Source organism: Sinocyclocheilus anshuiensis, unplaced genomic scaffold (genome assembly GCF_001515605.1).
Source record: "Sinocyclocheilus anshuiensis isolate Anshui unplaced genomic scaffold, SAMN03320099.WGS_v1.1 scaffold886, whole genome shotgun sequence".
In the NCBI taxonomy this organism is placed as follows: Eukaryota; Metazoa; Chordata; class Actinopteri; order Cypriniformes; family Cyprinidae; genus Sinocyclocheilus; species Sinocyclocheilus anshuiensis.
This window is the reverse complement of record NW_015536542.1, coordinates 1,086,162-1,109,900: the sequence shown is the minus strand read 5'-3', so window position 1 is coordinate 1,109,900 and position 23,739 is coordinate 1,086,162. Positions and strand designations below refer to the sequence as shown.

At 38.4% G+C, this 23,739-nt stretch overlaps 1 protein-coding gene across 4 annotated transcripts in view; it reads right to left on the bottom strand.

The window, feature by feature from the left end:
• Window positions 1–4,448: 4,448 nt before the first annotated feature.
• Window positions 4,449–23,739, bottom strand: part of LOC107697881 (netrin-G1-like) — a 102,569-nt gene continuing 83,278 nt past the window's right edge. For 2 of the 4 annotated variants that reach the window (XM_016498737.1, XM_016498728.1), the window contains exons 5-6: window positions 17,292–17,318; window positions 7,851–11,883 (exon numbers count right to left, since the gene is read on the bottom strand). In XM_016498737.1, the coding sequence (XP_016354223.1) occupies window positions 11,471–11,883; window positions 17,292–17,318 (440 nt within the window). In that variant the 3' untranslated portion in view covers window positions 7,851–11,470. Of the gene's footprint in view, window positions 5,847–7,850; window positions 11,884–13,378; window positions 13,436–14,377; window positions 14,423–17,291; window positions 17,319–23,739 lie in introns of those variants that run through there. The other 2 variants (XM_016498745.1, XM_016498754.1) reach the window with 2 other exon arrangements.

Sequence of the window (23,739 nt, the reverse complement as noted above, 5' to 3'; positions counted from 1 at the left end):
GGTAAGAAAGAGATGGTTCTTTAAAGAACCTTTGACTGAATGGTTCTTTGTGGAACCAAAAATGGTTCTTCTATGGCATCGCTTGAAGAACCTTTTGAAGCACCTTTATTTTTAAGAGTGTATATAGTGCACTACGTGCCATTCACTGTACAGAAAAAACTAATTCTGTGGAAAAGTGACCGATTTCAGCCGTGGCTTCAGTGTCTATTTTATAGTATAGGGGGCGGGCCCTTCGAATTCTAGAGAGCATTTGATTGGACAGACAGTTTGATGAGAAGCTGAAGTACGATGTGACGTCAAAAAAATATTTTAGCCGTTTTGGCGGAAGTGACTAACTGAAAGCTTTGAATGCTTATATCTTCTAAATGCTAATTTTGTCACTGTTTTGGAGCACACTGCCTTATAGATAACATTAAGACTTAACATATTGATACTAACACCCAAAAAACTTTAATTTTGATTTCATGGGGACTTTAAACATGGCTGCCAGATTGAATATGAAACAGGAAGTTACTCTAATGAGACAAGTATTAAACCATTCAGTCCTAACCCTGAGCCGAATTGTTATTCAAATAGGTCTAAATAATGCATTACATCTTTAGTTTATCTTGGCCATACTGCAAAAGAAGTCTATTTCCCCACTGCCAGAGAAAATATGCTTGCAGTGCTGCTAAGGTAGCAAGCAGAGAGGTTGTGTGTGTGTGTGTGTGTGTGTGTGTGTGTGTGTGCGTGTACCTCTGAGACACTGAGAGAGAGAGAGAGAGCGATACACAGCAACATACTTTCTTATATATTTGGATCTCTGAGTTTTGTATTCTGGAGAGGTGTGAAAAACTAACTTGGAAAATGGCAAGAATAATCTTCAGTCATACATCTGCCTCTGCCCCAGGGACTCGTCCGTGCCGGGAAATATTTGTATTTTTATTTGTATGCATTAGTCACATGAGGCTAGGTGGCTTAATGAAGTTGTGCTGGAGTAATCTGGGCTAAATTAGCTGATCAAGCATAGAAACAGTTTGGTCCACAATTCTTCTATAATGAAAACAGCATTTAAATATGCATTAAATCATTAAGGCACTACTTTAATGTCTCTTTTATTACACCGTCTTGTCATATGTTAACACAAGTGGTGCCGTCTTGCACTCCAGATGCAAGAAGTTTGAAACATCGCTTTAAGAAAAATAGAAATAAATGTGATAAAATATGCAGAAATAAAAACACTCACTGGATCTTTTTAGAAAATAATCTGCAATATAAAATCCTCCTATAAATAGGAGTGAACGACCGAAGCCCTATCGTTATCGAAGACTAAAGTGTTTACGGAATAATTAAGACAAAATAAAAATTAGCTCAACATTTACTTAATCTGAGGCTATCCAAGATATAGATGAGTTTTTTTCTTCATCAGAACAGATTTAGAAACTTAGCATTAGGCCTACATCACTTGCTCACAAATTGATCCTCTGCAGTGAATGGGTGCCGTCAGAATGAAAGTCCAAACAGCTGATAAAAACATAATATTACCTTAATATTGTTTCAGTGTTCAGTTAATTTTGTTGCAGTGTTTAGTTCAGTGTTATTGATCGTCTTATATAGCCTACATAAATACATCATTTTTAGTTGGATAGCTTTTTGAGATAAACATGTATATTGCCACTAGAAAGATGTCTTATTATTGTAAGCACTGAATGCTGTAATAGACTCTAAATGAATTCAGATAGGATTCCCATTTCTTTTTTACTCGCCTTTTATCGCCTCCTATGTTTAAAAACATTAAAGGTTATGAGTAATAAAGTTTCCATTATTCATATTCCACACACACTTGTGGTCTGTATAGGGATTCTTGAACTTCCATAAATGTTTTGAGTTTTATTAAAATGTTCTTTAATATTATTCTTTTTGCTGGTGCTTCTACTCAGATTCGTACATTCTTATGACTTTTTCTTGTTATTGAAATGAATTTCATGCCAAACAATCTTGAAGACCTTTTACATTTCCACAATAGTTTGACCTTCAGGATTCTCCGGCGCTCACACATTTTCCAGTGCTATACTTCATTCATGTATTCTACCTTTAGCGTGCAAACATGAACCCATCCACCTTGTTTTGCTCTTCATACAATGGGCTGAGCTTCTCCATTCCATCAAATCTGACAAAAGAACGTCTTCTTGCAGCCAAATACCAAATGCAGTGTGTTCTCCCTTTAGAAAGCCCATGTTTTGCAGAGATATTCCCATTAGTGGCAGAGGGAACAATATCACCATTACTCCTCCAAGAGAAGGACTTAGACGCCGAGCCAAATTTGTACTTGGGAAGAAAAGAGAGATGCTGAATGGTGGATAATGATCTTACCGAAGCCCTTCGGTCGTCTGAGTTTAGGTGGTAGTTCTTTGGTTCACTTTTCCTCTGTGTTGCTGTGACATTATCGTATCAAATGGGTCATTCCAGAAACATATTCTGCAGTCGTTAGCAACAGAAATGTACATAAAGAGTACTTCCATGCATGTTATTGTGATATTAGCTGATAAAAGTGTGTGTAACTTTGTAAGTCTTACCCTGAGTAGGAAACAACAAATCAAAACCCTGAAACGGTCAACGTTAAATGAATTCTCAGTTTTTCATTCCTGTTATCAATGAAAAAGTTGGATGTGCCTGAAGAAAAAATGATCATGTTTACTGAAGCTGAACTTCTTAACAAATGGAAAAGCTGATTTAAAATCAATAGGCTGCCTTGTTCAAGGGCAGATTAACTCCAGATGCAAGAAGTTTGAAACATCGCTTTAAGAAAAATAGAAATAAATGTGATAAAATATGCAGAAATAAAAACACTCACTGGATCTTTTTAGAAAATAATCTGCAATATCTTTCCTCCTATAAATAGGAGTGAACGACTGGAATGATGCAGCTGATTTTGGCTGAGCCTGTTTGTTGGCTTGGTTCAAAAAATGTGTTGAATACACAGTGGATCTGCTGAGCATATAGATGCACTGAATTGTTTATTCTCTTTGTCAGTGTTGCATATCTCTGCCTTGATAAAGAGAACGTTGCATTTCTGAAAGAATAGAACACAAATGTACACAGGGTGAACTCTATTTTTCTCAGCCAGGAAAAAACTACAAGAGCATCTCTGGACCAGTTGATCTTTCTTAGGGTTTATGGTTGAAAACAAAAATAACTTTTATATAACTTATATAAATGCACTTATATAAATGTACAGTTTCTATATAAAAACGTGCATTATGTATTATAAAAAAAAAATACTGTTGAAACTCACTACACATATACTGTTGAAACGATGTATGTATGAGAATATACATATATGGTATTGTAATTGACCTGTTTTTCGAAAATGAAATAAAAGTTCACAGTGCATTGTGTAATTTGTTTATCAGTGTAACCTGTGATAGCACAGAGACTATTGCAGGGATTGCCAATAATTGCTCTGCCATAACGATGCAGAATATTGGGTCGGCCCATATCACTTTAGCTTTTACTGAAAGTTTAACAAGTGAATCTTTCAAAACAACCACCACTTTAGTTAATAATACTGTCATCCATTTCTTAAAGTGCCATTCTAATGTAAAGAAACAGCTGATAAAGTGTCATTATTTGGTCACTTATGCTGAATTTCCAAAATGAAATATTATGTGGACTGGTTTATAACTAACATGAAAGTGCAATATTACTTCATCGACATTTCTTTTGTTTTCAAAGCAGACACACAAACATAAAAATACACACAAACACAAGAGTCATAAATTAGTACTGAGTTACTAAGAACCACAAGACAAATGTTTCTGGAGCATCTCCTTCAAAATTAATCATTTAGCAGGCCCGTGTTGTCACACACTTTATAATCGTGAAAAAGGCTGTAAAACTTTCTGTTTAAAACAAACCCGTGCGATAAATGGGCAGTTTACTCACAGGCAAGACCAACTCCATAAAACAGGCTCTCAAACAAACATCAATAGCTGTTAATATTTAATTCTGCCCATCCGATAATGCGTTTCACTGAAACAAATCATTACTGTATTGAATTTGAGATAAATGGTGTGCAGAAAATTCTGAGGCTTAAAGCATTTTCCACTATTCTGCAAAGTATGCAATTTATATGCATGTGTTATATAAAGACATATGAGATTATTTATCACGCTTTCATCACAGGGACAATTTAGGTTCTTCATTTTGCAATGAAAGACACATAAAACAGTACAACACAGCAACATAAAGTCCTTTTAAAGTTTTATTCACTTAAATTTCTCAGTGTTAAAGCAACAAGAAAACATTTAGAATGTCCTTTGGTGTGATTTCCTGTTTTACACGTCAGTATATATATACTGTATGTAAACTGATATTCTTTGATGCCAGCACATTGCCAATATACTTTAGGAAAACTACACAATCCAACTGAAGGAAAAAAAAGAAAAGTCGTATTTCAGACGAACATAATCAGATATTTAATTCAGTATGCACCTTGATTGAATGCACTAAAATGCTGCCCTTAAACACATTTCAGCAATATTACAAAAAAGTATATGTTATACATTATCTTTACTCTGTCAAGAAAATAACTTCTGTATTAATACAAAAATTAAATACACTGATGACTGTCTAAGCACTTCATCTGTTTGGGTGAAAACATCCATCTTTGACCGTGGCCTCAGCAAACAGTCTGTCACATTTCAAAGTCATGAGTTTTTTAGACATATTTTTTGAAGGATAAGGGGGTGTGCCACATGAGTGTGACTAACATCACACAGACTTAAAGGAAAACCCAAAAATTATATATATTAAAAAAATATCAAGGGTTACAGAATAACATTCACAAAAGCACAGGGCGAAGGAAGGACGGGGCTTTTGACACAAAGGACACTCTAAAGTTTATTTTCGAGGGTGGGTCGAGGTGGGATGGGACGTGTTGGCAGGACGAGCTCAATTTGAAAGCAGATCAAATGCGACAGTCTGAATCGATTTCCTTATATCCACAATGCACTGACAGCAAAGAATGCTTGTTTCTTTACTTGAGTCTCTCTCCATATTATTACTGCTTTTTTTTTTTTTTTTGCAAGTGCCAATTCACACAATCCGGACAGTTTTCCATCGCTCCGTGTCACAATAGCCAAAAGCAGTCTACAGCCAACATGATACCCAGAATGGTTCAGGTGAGAGGCAGCAGCTGGCTTTACTTGTACATGCCGCTGGCTGAACGCAGCTCCCGTTGCCGTGGTGATAAAGAGAGGAAAGGGATGAGTCTTGTCCGCTCCAATCCCTGTCACTCTCTCGCTCTGTTAGGGGAGTGAGTATGTATTATGGCTTAGTTCACGTCTCTACTTCCTCTTATTTGCTTCATGAAGCATATGCTCAGGTAAATTCTATAAATAACACCTTGATGTTTTTTTTTACTTTTAGATTTTCATATTGAATAAATTTTTATAAATACTATTTTTATTGATGTATTATTTATTGTATTTTGTCTGTCATCCTCAGAAATTTCGCTTTGATATTTGAGCACATTCCACATGGCCGGCCAAGTGTCAGTGAGTCTGGTGCGCTGCTCATACAGAAGAAGCTGGACAGTTGGAGATCTGCCTCTCAAAGGACTGTGGTCTAGCAGATCTCCACGTGGAAAACGGGACCCAGGATGGACAGCAGCAAAAGCAGGATCAGCCCATGCGGGTGGAGGGAAGCCTGGCCCGAGTCCGACCCTCCGCAGCCTCCTGGCTCGTTTTCACACCGCGGTTTCTCACACAGCAGGCCGGTGTACGCCGGAGGACACTGACAACGGATATTGTTCACACACACACCGCCGTTTTGGCAACGCAGAAGTTCATTGTCGCACACCCGGGCTGTGCACCCAAACAAGTATGAACACTTCTATGATTACATAGAGCTCTATCCTGAGATATCATATATTCATATAATGCTGAAAATAGACAGAAAGAGTCAATACAAAGTGCAGGCAAAGTATTGATTGAAATGAATCACAAGTAGAAAACGTAATATCATTATTAATAGAAATTCGTAAGTGAAAAATATTGATGGACTTTTTTTCTCACAGAAAAATGAACTCTTGAGATTTGATTAAAAATGTTTCAAAAAGGCATCCCTGCTCAACGGCCACCTCAACACAGTTATTTAAAAAAATAAAAATAAAGAAAATGTCTCTCAGAGATCTCAGCACTGCCATTAACCCAAACCATTAACACAGCAGACTTTTCTCCAAATCCCTGACAATGACTTGCATTCTGCATCCCATGGCGGCACTGCACCCCACAGGTGTATCAGGTGCATTAGTATATTTAACAACAGGGACACTAAGGCCAGACCTCGGACGTAAGCTGTTGAGCAAGCTTCAGGCAAACAAATTCCAGCGCAAACTAGCAAAACCAACAGAGACTAATAAAAACGGATGAACAAGCCATGCCTCTCACGTCTTCAAAGCACTGTAATCCTGCTGATTGGAATATAATCATCTAACACACAAACATTGACCTCTATCAGTTTGCGAGGAATGCTTCTGAGAGGTCTTGGGCTTTGCAGCATCTGTTTAATGGCTGTTACTGAGCTATTTTAGGATGGACTGAGCTGACAGGAAGAGCTGGATGATAGAGAGAGGAGGTGTAACTCTCCCAGTCATAACAGGCTGATTAGGGATCTGGCAGAACTACATAGTCTCCAGCTTCTCTCTCTCCATCTCCTGTGTGGATACAGGCTTTATGGTTGAGTCAGGGAAAAATGAGCCCGTTTGTGTCCATAATTCCCTCTGTTCATCACTGCCGAGTCTTTTTATGATGCAGATCAATCGTTCCCTAGTGAAAACCCAGACTCGTACCACAAAACAAAATCCCAGAAATTGTACCTGCAAGATGAACAAGCTATTTGAATTATCTGTGATTAACATGCATAAAGATTGAATGTGTTTAATTAGTATTAGTCTCATTAGTATTCGTAGGCAAATCATACATTTCTTAATGTTTAGTACATACTGACACAATTTTTTAAATAATAATAATAATAATAATTACAGTAAATTAAAATGTGCTAAATTATTCTAATTTGACACTTCACTTGTTTCAGTCTTCTCTGTCCGATCTTTAAAGACTTGTTGAAATCAGAGTCCAAATGTACAGAAATATATGGGCATTATAACCAAGTTCTAGTTGCCCTCACTAAGCTACTTGAGTTTGAATTAGGTTAGATTATCTAGATTAGATTAGTTTATCTAAATATTTTCTTAATAAAAGAATATAACAACAACAGTACACTGAAAAAAATTGTTGTAGAATTTACTTTGAAACAATTTTCACTCGGACATTGCAAGTAAATTTCAACGAATTCCAAAGCAATGGAAATAAATTGAATAAAATGCAAAATTTTGAAGTAGAAAGATTGAAATATTTTCTTGTAAAATGTACTCTAAAAATCTTTGTTTTATTTACAACTTCCAATTGTTTTTTTTTAATAGTTCATGTTTTACTCTGGTGTAGTCATGACGTGACCATCAGCTGTCTCTGAGCAAATTTTTTTTTACCATGTTTAGTCTGCCCTTTAAGAAAGAAATGATGAATAAAAACAACTGTATTGCTTATTAAAGAGGCTTTATCGATTCAGTGTTCTGGATAGGAGATTTAAAATCTCCTTTATTGCCCAAAACACGTTTAGACTACTGTAGATGTTTCCTATTATAAATGAAGTGATTCTTTAGAAGTGTACGACATATTGACTGTTTGCAATCGAGACATCAATGTTGTCTTTTACCAAACTGTTCATGAAAAGGAGATTGTACAGAAAGAAGTAAGAGGTAATGAGTGGTCTGTGTCTGTGGAAAGAGTTTTAGAACACCTCTGAGGGAAAGAGAGCAAATTGATCGATTGCCTTTTCCACAACTGTGGCCATTGGCAAGAGTGTTCTTGTGCTTCATCTGAAGGAAGACTTAAAAGAGGCACAGTTTTGCAGGTGATGTATCTCTCAAGAGTTGGGGTCTTTTTGGTTCACCCTGTGAGTTCAATTCTTTCTGTCTCCTCAGTTTGATATCCCCTGATGACCAGGAAAAGGTGCTGAGGCAAGAAGAGCCGCGTCAGTGATTTATAGCTGTTATGGGTGCTAACAAACACCTTTAACTTCCAATGGAAACTATTTACTCTGCTGTTGGTCCTACAAACAGTTTAACCTCTATAGCCTACGCCACACTCTCTAGAGCCCATGCACAAGAAGGCATTTTCATCTAATAAATATAAGCACCTAGTTTAAGAGAGCAACAGAAGGTCTGTATGTTTAAAGCATGTGGATTCACAAGCAGGAAAAATGTGCTCAACCTCTAATTATGCATTCACAATTTGCTTGCATGTAAATAAATGGTAATAAGAGAATAAAGTGAGCAATTTATTGGGTTTGCTTTTGATAAGAGGGATAATATTTATTGAGAACAGCAGTAGATTGCATGGTGCACTGAGAAGAAAAGGCTTATTTGAAGAAAGATTTGAGCTTTAATTGCATACCGAAATCTGCATACAGATAGATGGGATCAGGAAAATGAGCCTTAGATTGCATTTATTACACACATTATGGCCTTTGGGACTTTGAATGAGATGAATGCAACAAACTTAAATCTCTTGTCTAGGACATCTAACAAAAAGTGTCTGTGTTGATGACAACATCAAATTAAAATGGTTATGGTGCTTTACTGTAGTACATACCATCGGCTGAAACAGTCACATGGAAATGGATCTTCATGCTGGTGAATGATGGATGTGTATAAAGAGTCACACCTCTTTTTTCCTTTCAATATGTCTCTCAGAACAGACAGTAATGGGAGTGCATTTGCCACATGTCACTATTTGCACCAAACGCTCTGGTTTACTTTAATCTCTTAACATGTGTGATGTTGTGAATTTCTGCTTCTCACACTAAACCAGCCTTGTTGTGTTGGGTTCAAAGCCGCATTGAACTCAATATACACATATTTACTGGACTGTCCATCTCACATTATTACTGCCAATGTCCCTTTGAGATATCTGAGGCTTTGGTAAATGTTGACCTTTGATGCTGGAAGCCCACTGAAGAATACAAATCAATACTTGACCTACGGATCGTTTCAACCACAGCGCTTGGAGCCAAGAGAGAAGAACCAGCCATCACAGTGTGGCCATAACAGCAAACAGCCAGAGAAAACAGCGCAGGCGTCAAATGTTCTGTTCACTCCAAATATTAGCTCAGCTGTCTTTGTTCATCTGCGCAAATGCATGTGCATGGGATTGTGCCTGAGGATTGTTTGCATGGTTTATCTCTGTGCTTGAGAAAAATTCTACAATAATACTATTAATAAAAACTATGCTAATTAATGATTATAATAATTCCTTCAAAATTAATTCTGCAGTTAAACCACTAACAAGGCAGTATAACAGGTGTGACTGAGCCTTGAATGGAAGTCAGTCCAAGATTTTTTTTTCCAAGTGCTGTAAGCAAACCAAGCTGCTCATTCCCGGGTAAGCCAATAAAGCAGCAGCAAACAGAGAAAGTAAAAAGAGGGAGAGAAGAAGGGAGGGAGGGGAAGAGAATGAGAGAGGCAAAAGAGAGCAGGGGACTGAAGCTGCAGGTTTGGTGGAGGTTCTACTTACATTTGCAGCCATTGTCCCACAAATATCCTGGCAGACACTCATGGCACTTAGCCCCTGTCGCTCCCTCCTTACATTTACAATATCCTGTGCCATTACAGTGATCAGTGTCTGAGCCAAAGGGATTACAATTACAGTCTGTAGAAACAAGACACACACATACACACAGTGGAGAGATGGGGTCTGTGGTCTTCAGCCTCTCAGATCAGCTCATAAGTAAAGTCCCTCTGTCCCTCTACACAAAAAGCATTTTTGCTCAAAATGGGCCTCTGCTGCCTCCTTCATGCACATTGCTAGTCTACAAAGGACAGATTTATAACATGTATAACTGAATATTTACCTCACATCTACCATTTCAAAGGAATAAAATGAGGAGCATCAGCTGGGGAAGGTGAGTGAGGGTGGAAAATGGAAACAATGGCATTTAGTTTAGTAAGGAAAACGAATGTTTGTGAATGTTCAGCATCTTGGTCCCATAATGCAAAAGCGTTGATCGTTACCGAATGACTGCACTGTGCATTCTGAACATTTTTTTACAAGAATATATTTCTATATTGTGTTTAGTGTAAAAAAAGATGGGTGGCATGAAGGAAAGTGAACATACAAAAGAGAAACAGAAACACAGACACGTGGTGGAGGATTCCTGATTAGCCAATTCGATTGTTGTCCACTGATTCTGACACTGATTCTGTTCAGAAATATCTCATAATTAAATCCTTTGATACAACAGAAAATGTCCTTAAAGGTGACCATTTTATTAAAGTCTACATAAAGTGGCATTTTCAATGCATTTTACTTCCATAATTTTAATGGTGTATTTCTGAGTAAAACAAGATACTGATTGGAAAAAAGAGAGTGTGACTTGATTTTATCCCAGTAAATAGTCAATTTTGATTTCATGTTGACTATAAGTTTTTGGCAATGTCAGTAACTCTCCAGGTCATGGATCACCCAAAGACATCTGGGCAATTAACTGGGTTCTGCTTATGGTGCTGAAGTGCCATTCAAAACCTGCATTTCTGCGATATCTACTGTACGAAGACGACAGCTAATTTGAGCAGATGTTGAGCTACTGAGGGGTATTAAAAACGCAAAAGTTTTAATATTATCAATTCAAAAGAGAATCTGATTAATTCTCTGAAGAACTTGGACATGTAGCCTGATGCGTGTAATGGCATTTCTGATCACGGCAGTACATTTGTTCTTAAACATTTCTTTTTTGGAGGAAACTAATCATTCCTTTTTAAAATTCTCCTACTTCTTTTCAGTATAAATTCATCAATGTTTTCAGATGCCTAGCACAACAGAACTCTTTACAAGTGTGAACATTGCCTTAAGGTTTTGCTACAGAGCAGGTACTTGTTTAATTTCTAAGTAGAAGACATTAATGCTTATTAATTATTAATGCTTTGCTAAAACACTAACATAAACCTCTTCCAAGATGCACTTTTCACATATTTTGTCAGTTATGTGGCCCTCCCGTGACTACAGATATTGCTAGGTTGAGGTGGAGGTCAGAGTATGTGACCTGTAACACCTAAAGATGTGTGTGTAAGTCACACAGTCGTGACCTGCTCCCAGACACCTCTCTTGCTCTCTTCTTTCTCTTGCTTCTTCTTTCCCAGAGTGACATATGCAACACGCAGCACCTTTTTCTGTGGGTGCGAGCCCTCCCAGACACCTCACTGGGGAAGTGTGATGGCAGACATCACCTCTGTCTCTCAATGACACCTGTCTGGCTTTCTTTTTTTCTTAATGTCTGTTCTTGTTCTCCGCTCTACCTTCTTCTTTTCATTTTCTTAGCTTTGTAACAAACATTAAAAATTACAATATTTTTCCTACTCTGCTGTGGATCATCACGTCATACTTGCTGGTTTTGTAGTCAAAGACTTGAGGGAATTTGGATCAACGTGACTTTGCTGATGCACACAAGCATGCGTGAAGAGACTCGGGTGACGACAGAGGGATGGACAGATACAGAGAAGGGAGTGAAGTGATGAAGGATGATGGAGCAATAGAAACAGAAAGCCAGATGGCAGATCTGGGGGAAGTCTGATGTGCGATAAGCCGTGTTGGTGGATGGGAGTGCTGGAGGACTGACCTATGCAAACATTCTCATCCTCCAGCTCTGCCGAGGCATTGCGGTAGTATCCAAGCTTGCACAGCTGGCAGTGCTGCCCTCTAGTGTTGTGCTTACAGCTCACGCAAATGACGGTGTTTAGCACCTCGATGTAACTGCAACGATTGGAGTGACTGAAACATTCGCAGTCTTGCAAAAAGGGGAGAGAGATGTGGCTGTGTTTAGGGTAAGTGTGTGCGAGTTGCGGCGGCGCTGCAGAAGAGGGGCACCATGGCATGCAAGGTTTGGATGGTCTGAAACAGCAGAAGCGGTATTAGATGTAAGATCACCGTAAGATGAATGGAGAAGCGGTGTTGTTATTAGAGAGTTCACCTCGAGCAAACCACAGGGATGAAGAGGAAAATAAAAACAGGAATGTTACACGGAAATTAAACACAAACAGATGCAATTTTCAATCTCGGCAGAATGCAAGTGCACTTGCGATTTGAAATTTACATCCACTGTATTTATATTCTATTGCTCGTGGAGAGTTGTCTCACAGAAATGATGGAAGGGTGTAGTGAAGGAGCTGGAACTTTCAAACACGAGAATAAAACAATGGCTTCTATTTTCTATGCCCCCGAAATAACAAAGCCTCTCAGGTCGAAAACGGGTACACAAACTGTATCCTCTCCACAAAACTACTGCCATAAAAATGAAAGACAATGCATTTTTTTTCCAGTATTGATTCTGTCAGCTCCAAAATGAGAAATAGCACAAGCAAATCAGAAATAACTTCCTATCTATTTCCCCATAGCCTCCAAAGAAACCAAACAATCTTTATCCAGGACCCACAAGGAGTCTGTCCTACTTTCACAGTGAAGTTGAATCTCGATGCTCAGATGCTGCATAACGTAACAAACTGATGGCATTGCCCTGACCTGCCAGGGACACTTGGTCAACTGGCCAGTGCCCTCAACCCAGGGGGTCTGACAAATCTTCTCACACCGAGTTACACTCATAAAGCCTCCACGTCTCTCCCCCCTGAGATGATTCCAGGGCTTTCGGTAGAAATGGAGGGCTTCTCATTATCGAGATCTGGATTGAGGTCAGGCCTCCTCTGCAGCCTTTTCCTCCGTCCCCCGAATGGAGGAGTTGAGACAGAGATATCTCCTGTAAAGCGATCTCTAAAGCTGCCTGGATATGTCAATCATTCTGCCTGGAAAATGTTTTAGAGGGCCCACTTTAACAAAAAAAAAAATTACGGGCTTCTCGTTTGTGAGCCACTGCGGAATTATATCAGATTCAATGTTCTCATTCACACTCGGATCAGAAACACTATATAACCCATTAATCTGACAAAGTCAACATGATTTGAACACTTCCCTTCTGATTCATCCGTCTCCTCCATTTTCAAAGACTTGTGTCTCTAAGGAATTTGGTACAGAGCTTCCATGATGATTCAGGATGGAGCTGATCATAAAACAAAGTAAACAATTAAGTAGGCTAAATACACTAAAATCAGTATCTTTTTACTGGTATATCTTGATACTATGCAGAGTGGGAGTAGTAGGGTCAAGGGTAGGTGTTCTGCAAGTACAGAAGGTACAGGACTCTGGATTCATTCAGGGCATGGTGAAGGGGGTAATTCGGACAACATACACTGACACAGAATAGTGAGAGTATATGAATCTAGTCCTCCTACCTCTCTTACTGTTTGCAACTTGTACAGAAGGAACAGTTGACAAAGCACTTTGAGGAGCTATTAGACAAAATAAAGACAAAATAAATCAAATAAAAACATATTAAATCAACAGAAACCCTAATGATAATATGAACACTACATACTGTCTGTACCAAAAGCATGAAGTTGACAATAAAACAAGAATTTAGACTATTCAAATCCTGTTGCTTTGTCATAAATAATAAAAAAAGATACAAAAATAACACAAATTTGCACAGTGCACGTTTCATTCACTTCAGCTGCTGTGGTTGGAAGTTTTCGATGGCTTTAGAAAAGAAAAAGCCTGCATTGCTGGCAGAAACTGCTCAGCTGGCATTAGTCTAGTTGAGCTTCACCAGACTTCTTGTGTGAGAGCGCGTAAGGCTTAGATCCCCACGTCCCACTGTCAGTCCGACTCAGCAGCAGAACAACAGGGCTCAGAACAATCCCAAAGTTATCAGCTCATCTTGCAGTCACAAAACAAACCAAGGGGCAGTGAGCATTATGTCTTTTACTAACCTCCAACCCCCAATTCAATCAAAAACGCTGTTTATTCAGGACCATTGTTTGTGTGATGCTTCTTTTTTTGGACATCTGCGCAATGGATTATCTATGAAAACTCCCCAGCAGGACTGAGAAAATATTGAGGGGGCCCAAGAGAGAGCGCCATGCGTAATTAAAATGGAGGGCGTAACGCTTTAAATCATTGTGTGTGTCTTTATGGCTGTTCAGCTTGTTTCTTAGAAATGCTGATTGCTCAAAAATCTCACAGCTTTCAGACATGTCAGAAACTGGTACGTAAAAGAGAAAAAGCAAAAAGAAGACTTTTGTCCATCTGGAATGATTTAGTACAACAAATATGAAAAAAAGACTAGCTGTCAGCATACTTCTGCTGAATCTGTTTCACTCTTACAACAGCCTAAAAATCGTTCTGTGAGTCAGATCAAAGGAAATTGTATCCAAGTTAAAAATTTACCCTACCTTGATTTCGGTTAGCGACACCTAGGGATGAAATGTTCTGCCGAACTGCATGCATACAGGAGAAATCAGGTGTTAATTGAATGCAGTGGCTGTCGTATGTTAGATGCACTAGGACGGGTCCAGTCTGGACTCATGTACACATAAACAGCTACACACATCTCCAGATGGGTCATTCATAAAGTTGAGCTGTTAGGCTCGATGAGAACAAGCAACCAATAGACCAATCACAGATCATCTCTAGAGATTGTATGTAATTGAGCTGTGTTTTGTGGCTTACTCTATATTAATGCATGGGAATGACGGCTGACAGCGATGAAGGGAAATTCTGTCAGTCTTTCGGGTGCACCATGTGAGACTGGATTGTGCGCATGTGTAATCATAGTTGCTCGAGATGCTTGTTCAATTTATCAGATTGATTCATTTGAAGTGTGGTTCTGTATGACAAAAAAGAGCTAACAACTGAAATGACAATTTGATGGGAATATCCTCATAATTACATACAATTCATTTTCTTAGAGGCGGAAATATTAAGGCTGGGAATGGAGCAGCCTCGTGTCAATGTCAGAGGCAGCACTAAAGTGAGAAGACCAAACCAAATGCTCCATCCATCCAACACAAACATGGTTAAGTCCCTTATGTGCTGCTTCGTGGTTGACCTCAGTGTGTGGGACACACTGTGAAACGAGGACAGGGTGTAGGAATTCCAGTAAGGACACCGTCTATGAATTTGATTTTTTTTTTCACCAGGGACATAGCATGGTGGTTGGGGACTCGGAATGCATGCAAACGCAGGTTACTGACAGAGTAAAACCATCTTGAAGACCCATTATGAAATGGCCTCTATGTCCAATCACATTGGGAGAAATTATTCTTTTTCCATGTGATTTGGGGAATTCCGTGAACTTAACTATGAGTTTTCAGTTCAAGCTCCAGTAATATTTTATGAGAGAAATTAAAGATGAAAAGCAAATAATTTCTGTAAGATTAATAACATAATGTGAGTTCAGGGTTTGTCAACATCATAAAGTGCTTCTCTTTCTTTAGATTAGTACTTGGTTTGTCAGCATCATCTCATCAATAAATTTGCTTTGTTTGTTATCTCATAAAAAAATAACGTTTTTTTTTCTTTTTTACAATTATTTCTAATAATTCTTAGCCTTTAGCTTTAATTTGTAAACTTAAAAAAAAAACATAAATGCACCATTTGGATCCAGCAAACTAATCCAATATTTGGAGAAACGCTTTTTTCCACAACCCTTTTCATGGAAGTTTTCTTTAATTTTCTTACCCAGCGAGACACAAAGAGTGAGCATGCAGCAATTGACAACCACTGGAGTCGCTATCAGTTTGGAAGGGATCTGACCTCAGAGTGATGGACAAATCCAGCTCTCATCTCTCATCACATTACATGACACTCACACACAGAAGCCACTGTCGTGATACTCATGGGACCACTTTGAGAGCTTCATTATTGATATAAAATGTGTTCCGTATTAGCAAGTGATTAGGAGTGATGCTCGTCGCATCTGCTCTTCATTAATGTTTTTGTTAGTGAAAATTTGGATAAATGAGAAGTGACATATTTTAATCAATGCCAAACCCAGTAATGAAACGCAATCCTGTATAGCCAAAATCTCATCTTAAAATATTAATTTTGCTCTAATGCCTGCATTAGGCAATTCTGGCAGGCTTAATAAACTTGAAATAGAATTGGGAAAAGTCAATAAAGAATTCAATTACCCTCAAGCAACTCTGAGGAAACTGCAGTGTTTTCTTTTTCAGTCTCGGGCATAACATCTCCGTCCTCAAGGACACTCTTTACGAGTGCTCTCTATAGTTTTGTGAAGGAAGAGAGAATTGTGTTTATAATTGTTATAGTGATGGCCAGAATACAGTTTTAGTGCTAAAGTAACATGAAGCTGTTTGGGACCCTGGTTGCATTGTGAGTGTCTCCTCTTTGTGTCTTTCTGGATGGAGGTGTGTAAATTCACCATGAGGACAGTGAGTGAATGTTCATGGTACAGTAGCATGACATTTGAAATAAGAAATAATGGAGTGAGCCCATGCAGAAATGGCACAGCACAGGCCATGCTATACGGCCAAATACAAAACATACTTGAGAAGAGGAGAAGGGAGTGTCCACTTGGTTTGACATACATTTCTGATGAAAAGTACAACCTTAGTGCAAGTTTTTTTTGTTCACTGGAAACATCAAATGTATAAATCAGACTCCATTCACTCTTGTAAAAATTACAATGTTCATTATTGAATATTTGATTTGTGTAAGGTCATTCCATACACCTGAGATATATTATACCAATCTATCCAAAGAGGAAATGTGTATATTTGTCCTGGACTCAGGAGAAGTGAAGCATGTGGAAATATTCAGGGCTCTACATGCATTCTGACTTGTTCAATATCTCTGAGGCTCCAGTTTTCACATTCAACCTCCCTGCGCCTGTAACTCTATCTGTCTGCTGGCTTATGAGGCCCCTGGCATGACCAGATAATACAACACAGAACTGCATTTCTCATATTAAAATGATCTTCCCCTCTTTCTACTTCAGACGAGATCCTGAACTGCTTTACACCCCCTGTAGCATTTATAACACATCTAAAAGAAAAAACAAGAAAAAACAATGGTATTCTAAATGCATGCAAAGCGTAAGTCAGCATTTGAATTAGTCCATCCATAAACTTCACTATGGCAAACTGCTGTTTTCTAGAAATAGTTTAACTTAACCCTGTTCCAACTTCCAAACCAATCAGATTAGGTTGCACAGTTTATATCCGATAGATCTAATGAAAATCAGAAATAGATGTTTAACCAGAAGTGGACCTGAAGTGAAGTGAGAAGCAAAGCTGTTCATATCGCACTTCCGGTTGATATAGATCTTTGACTTTGTTTACTTACTAACTGGACCAACACTATTTGGCAGACCTGGAAGAGAGATGAGAGAAAAGATCATATTAGCAACAGTAAATAGCACTAGCAATACAACAAATAGCACTTTTAAAATTTTATAAAATGCAATCATAACAAACAAAATATTAATAATTATGTCTATATAATATAAAATATTATTTCTAGACAAATAAATATTAATACAAATATTAATAAAAATATCTACAATGCACATAACATGTAATCTTGTTTTTTGTGTCCATCTCTCACTACACTTGCTACAAAACCTGTACAAATAAATAACCTTCAAATAATTTATAACAGCAGAAAACGTCTTTGCAATTAAAAAAGAGTAAATTCAAAAGAAGGAACATATAGTGTTCTATCAGCTTTCTTAATAAATGAAAAATAAATAAATAAAAGGGTGCCATGTTTCTCAATCAAGCGGACCATTTGGAAAACAGTGAATGGAAGTTTTTCTATATGACGGAGAACTCTTGGAAACAATGCTCTGGTGGCAGAAAGAGAACTGAACTCATGCGCCTGCCATGTGCCATCGATCTAGTGTGCACCATCTAATCTCTCTCCCTGATCTCTGCTTCAGAGACAGTTAAGAGCCAAATTTATTACCTTTGGAAGGAGAGCCGAGAAATGACTAGGAAAATAAAGGCTGCAGGCACCTCCAATGAACACGTGTGAAGACTGAGTCAGAAAGATAGCAAGAGGGAAGAGAGTGGAGAGGTCAATCTGCCCAGGGAAATATATGCCTTGGTATTCACATCTGCCAGTACAAAAGAGAGTCTTTCCTTGAAGAAATCCTGCTCGATTTTCATTTAAGAAATTAAGCGAGAAATCTTGCACACTTCTCTGACTCGATTCTTATATGCAAACTATAGCACATGGGACATAGCACATGCTTTGTTCCATTTTCAAACTTTCTGTCCCCTAAAAATTTTTGCTGACCCCCTATAGCACCCCCTTGTGGACTCCAGGGGGTGCCCATTTCACCAGTTTGAAGCCCCCTGCTTTAGAGTAAAGTTTTACTATGTCTATATATACCAGATTATATCAACAGTGCAACAGCAATACATTCTCTCTCTCTCTCTCTTGCTCTCTCCTTTTTTTCTGGGGGAAAAAGTGGTTGCAATGTTATTCTGGCTGTTTTTTTCTGGGTGATTTATTTATTTACTTTGCTAACACATGGCTCCCTCTTTCAATGTGAGTCTATGAGATTATTTATTTTATTTTTTTACTTGCAAGTCATGCCGGAAAAATTATGTCTCATATTGATGCTGCATCTGACACTACAGAAACACATACAGACGTCTCAATACACTCTAAACAGCATCAACAGCGTAACACAGCACCTCTCATAGCACACTGCCCGCTCTCTTTGCTTTACATACAGTCAGGCTTTTAGTCACGGTGCACATTCATCCTCACGATTCATGTAAGTGCAATACAACCTCTATTTTAATTTATTTATTTATTCATCTCTCCTCTTTTGAGTTGGACAGTCGTTCGCCTGAGACGGATGCAAAATATCATGTGTCACTTCATTAGATTACCTTTCAATCACAGCGGTTTTCAGCCCCCTTAACCTGCTGGAACTCTCCATTATGTTGGGGAGCAGGAATCGAATTGTGAAGCCTGATGCAGAAACACATTAGGCTGCTTATGTTTATTGCATACTCCATTGATTTTTACCATCTAAACTTCTGCACTCTGGGGTTACTCAAGTCTCCAGGATCAACCATTAATGGGCAGGAGTGTGTGTGCTAAATTAATACACATTCTGGAAGATTTTTCCATTTAACCTGTTCCGTATTTTACGTAAGCTTGACATTTTTATGCTACTGGCTGTTTAACACACCTGAAATATTATCTGACAAAATGTGAAAAAAAATTTACCTTCTGAGGCTTGTCACTGTGGAAGTAACCTTAAAGTGACAATTATATACCTTATCAACCCCTAAAAGGTGCATATTAGTACCTTAATATGAACCCTTAAGGTAACTACTATGAACCTTTTAGGGGTAAATAAGGTAGAAAGATGTCCCACCAGTGACGTGCTGTAATACCTCAAAGGAGTGTATATATATATTATAAATATGCCATATATACTGTATATACTTATTCTCCTTCCTTCTATTCATATTTTAAACAAATACTTCCTTGATTTTGTGCAAATCCACTTTTCCATAAATTAATAAGACCCTTTTCTCACAATCAAGCAATTATTCTGTCAAAATACACCTACAATGTTGTATGAACCTGCACAGAATGATAAAGAATAGACAGTCTCTTGGGGGAAAAATCCACCCACACACACCTAAACACATGTTATACTGACAGTTAATTTTTCAGGCTTCTTCCCAGAGGTTGACGGGACGTAATTAACCCAACCTGGGCAAGATACCAGATCTGTCCTGCCCTACATAACACACTCACTCGCCTGCCAAGTCATCCAGCTTGAGGGATTCCCGCTGGACGGCATGAAAATTGTGACAACATCCCTTTTTTCCCATTTGAAATCTGTTCCTTAACTGCCCACTTCCATCGCCAGCGAAAGGACTAAACCCTCTGTGATGCTTTATTTTATGTTTCATGTTGGAAACAGAACTAGTTGAATTGCTGGTGGCCTCATTATTGTTGTTGTGGTAGAACAACATCTTGACCTTCACAGAGTCTCATCTGTTTGCTTTTTCCTTCCACCTGGACATTCCGGTAATGCTTATCTACAATATTTCTACCCTTGGCAAAGTTTGTAATTACTTTCCCTGGCCGCTTAGATCTCCTGGCCATCCATCATCCGTTTTCTACCCGTATTTGAGCCGTGACATGCACAAGCAACTGTGTGGCTCAAAACGGAAGGAAATGTGACAATCCACACCTGTGGAACTTGTTGTCCAACCTCTGATACAGTAACGGCGCCCCCATCTGAATGTCTTACAGAGCAGAGTGAATAGATTTGTACGGGAGATGGCAAGTATGAAAAAGTGACTGCGATGATTCACAGTTAAGATTCTGGGAATGCGACGCACGGCGGAAAATCCTGTGATGGAAGAAACAAATATTTGAAAGAGAGATTACCGTTGCAGCAGCACAGAGAAAGATGTGGAAAAGGCAGTGTAAACAAACCAGGTCTCATGGGGGAATAAGGAGAACATAACACAAAACAAAGAAAGAGAAAAAAAGACAGAAAGAGAGAGTGAGCGTAATATGCTTTCGGAGCTGACACTACGAGAGTCAAGATGGAAATGGAAACCGTGGGGGTTGTGGAGGATATGTAGCCAGGGTGGAAATGTTAAAATGAATAATTAGATAACACAAATGGAACAAAATAACTATCCTCTTCTGGGACAAGACAAGATGGCCACCTGGCCCTTCAGATAGCACTAATTAGAGCATCCGTACAGCAGTGGAATGAGGATTGAGGACATGCTTAATTACACTTCAAGATCATTTATGTTACCAAACAAGAAAGGCAAACACCTTCTACAGGACGGAACCCGTGCTGAGGCTGGAATCGTCTTCCTCTCTGAGTGTATGCTCTTTCTATAAGAAAGTTTGCATGTCTGAGGATGGCAGGTGGGGGAGGAAGGGTACAGCTGTTATAGTTTCAGCCCAGGAACGAACCGTTTGATTCAAGGACGGCAGGTGAACACACTGACATCTGGCAGCCCTATTCTTATGTACACTAATTAAAAAACAAAACCAGCCATCAGTCGTACACTACGGCGCCGTTGATAATAATTTACTCTCATCTCCAGATGTGTTGGGCTGTCTTCGCTAGCTAGGCTGAACGGAAGTAAATGAGGTATTATGAATCTCCTCCTCTGGTGTATCTCGCTCAAGTGTGATTTTCATGGCTCCTGATGTATGCAGAGTGGAATTTTGTATCCAAATAATTAAATGTTAAAAAGCTGAAAAATCAATAAGTCGCATAAAAGCTTATATCATGTTCAGCTTTTATCCTCACGGACTGAAGCTGAGGTCAATGAGGAGCGATAAAAACCTTTACTGAAACTGTGTCGGGACACATCTCTCTCTTTAAGTGCTTTGATTGCGAGTAATTTACAAGGCCAGACCGGGTTGATTTGAATTTTCATTTGCACAGTTTAATCCTGCCAGGACAAGAGGAATTAGTCAGTTCTCTGTAAAGAAGTGCTGTCTTAAACCACAGAGTATTACTCAGCAGAGATGTGGAAAACAATTAGCATTGCTTGCTAATCCTCACGGCGCATTTTTAAATGTAAGCGGGGGGTTGCTGATCGCCCACGGTCGCTGTGTTTGGGAAACAGCAGGCACGGTGCAAATCAGATCTTATTTTGACTCACGTCATGAAACCCTACATCAATCTGACAAGCTATAAAACACAGAAACATTAGTCAAGTTTAAGAAGGCATTTTAGATTCAGATCAGCATGGGCCAGAACAGTTTGTGTGAGTCCCATTGCCACCTTTTCCAGGAGGGAGAGAAAATGGGGGCGCCCTCATCACTTCCCCTCTCCTCGAGAGCAGAAATGGTCTGTCATGGCTAATTCTTGAACTGATCGCTCTCTGACTCGCCGTTCCGATGTGAAGCGAGAACCTAGCCACTTCCCAGAAGTGTGAGTGCACTTTGACGAAGAGTGATATCCAATGCTCTTTCCTCAATCTCAAGCTCTTTTCCTGATTTGTCTGACCCACTCAGACTAACAGGAATCACTCTGCCCTACAATGACAAAAAAAGGAAGGAACTTTTCCACGACATCCTAATTTATTGAGATGCACCTGTATATATATATATATACAGGGCTGGGGAGTAATGAAATACATGTAACGGCATTACGTATATAAAATACAAAATATGAGTAACTGTATTTCGTTATAATTACATTTTAAATAGGTGGTAATCAAATTACAGTTACATCCGAAAATAATTTTATATTACAATAGTGATTACTTTGAATTTTAATGTCATTTCTTAATTTAATATTTAAGTAAACAGTTTGGGGATTTTAACCAACAAGGCAACTGATTTTCCGTTGAAAAAAAAAAAAAACTGCGTGCAGCAGCTCGTTCAAGCAACTGGTAGTGAGTGCATACATGCTCATCATCAAGACACAAAAATGGCCGACACAACAGAAAGCCATTCGCGTAATGCATTTCTCTTGTGGAAATACAAAGACTATTTTACTTATAAATCTGAAAAATGACGTAACATCTCAGTGCAGTGCAATGCCTACCTGCAACAAAACTTCTATCAGCATCGAAGGATTCAACTTCTAATCTGAAAAAGCATCTTGAGGGAATTTGTTCTTGATCTTTGAAAAATTTTATCCAGTAACTCGTTTTTCTATATTCCCATATTTTGAGTGTTGAATGGTTATCATTACGTTTAATATTTCTAAGAATTTAATTAAAAAATGACACAGAATTCTCCTAGAATTCACACTTCGCATTCAGTTAACAGATCCATATGAATCATGCATGAAATAAACATTTATAAAGTCAAACGATAGCTTTGTGTGCTTTACAGATGAACTTGAAGTCTTTGTTCATTCGAAATGTTCAAGAATAGATCACCTTTGGCGCGGTATTGCGAGTTCATGATCCGATTCGTGAACAGATAATTCTTTTGAGTCAATCTTTTAAGTGAATCGTTTATTTTGTTTAGCAAAACCAGTGTGAATGGTTCACATTAAACTGGATAGATCTGGGGTGTTTCCCAAAAGCATCGTTAGCGAACTGTGGTTGTTAAATTACATTGAACTACAACGACATTCCTTGCGACCGGTGCTTTGGGAAATGAGCCGTCAATTTTGACTCAGCGATTCTTTTGTGTCGATCGCTTCTCCATAGAGAGGATTAACAGTGAAGTAATCGCTTAAAGTTTGGTCCATTCATTAAACAAATCTATTGTATAACTTGGAGAACTGTGCCAGTTGTTTTGGCTACTTTTATGACATGTTTGGTGTGTTTGGATTCGTTTTGAAGTTTGGAATGCAGCATGAAACAGCACGGAATCCCATTCATTGTATTCAAATTGAATTTATATTCAATATATATCTTTTTTTTTGTTGTTGTTCATAGAAATGCTGTGGAAAACTGATGTTGTTAAAAATAAAATACAAAGAAAACACAAATCTTATGACTGGTAGAGTCACTTTCATTTAGAGTTGGAAAACATAAAAACAAGATATCAAGTTAATATATGTTCCTTTGTGTTACATAGCTTAAGTATTTCAAAGTATTCTAAAGTATTTAGATTAAGTTACTAAACCTGAGTAATCTAACGAAATACATTACTGATTACTTTTTAAAGCGTGTATTTTGTAATCTGTAGTGAAATACATTTTAAAAGTATTATATATATATATATATTGTGATGTGTTGGCTGCCTCCCCCCTAATTATCAGCATCACCCCGTCCCTTAATCGCCGCCCTTCGCCAGGCTCCTGACAGGAGTGGGG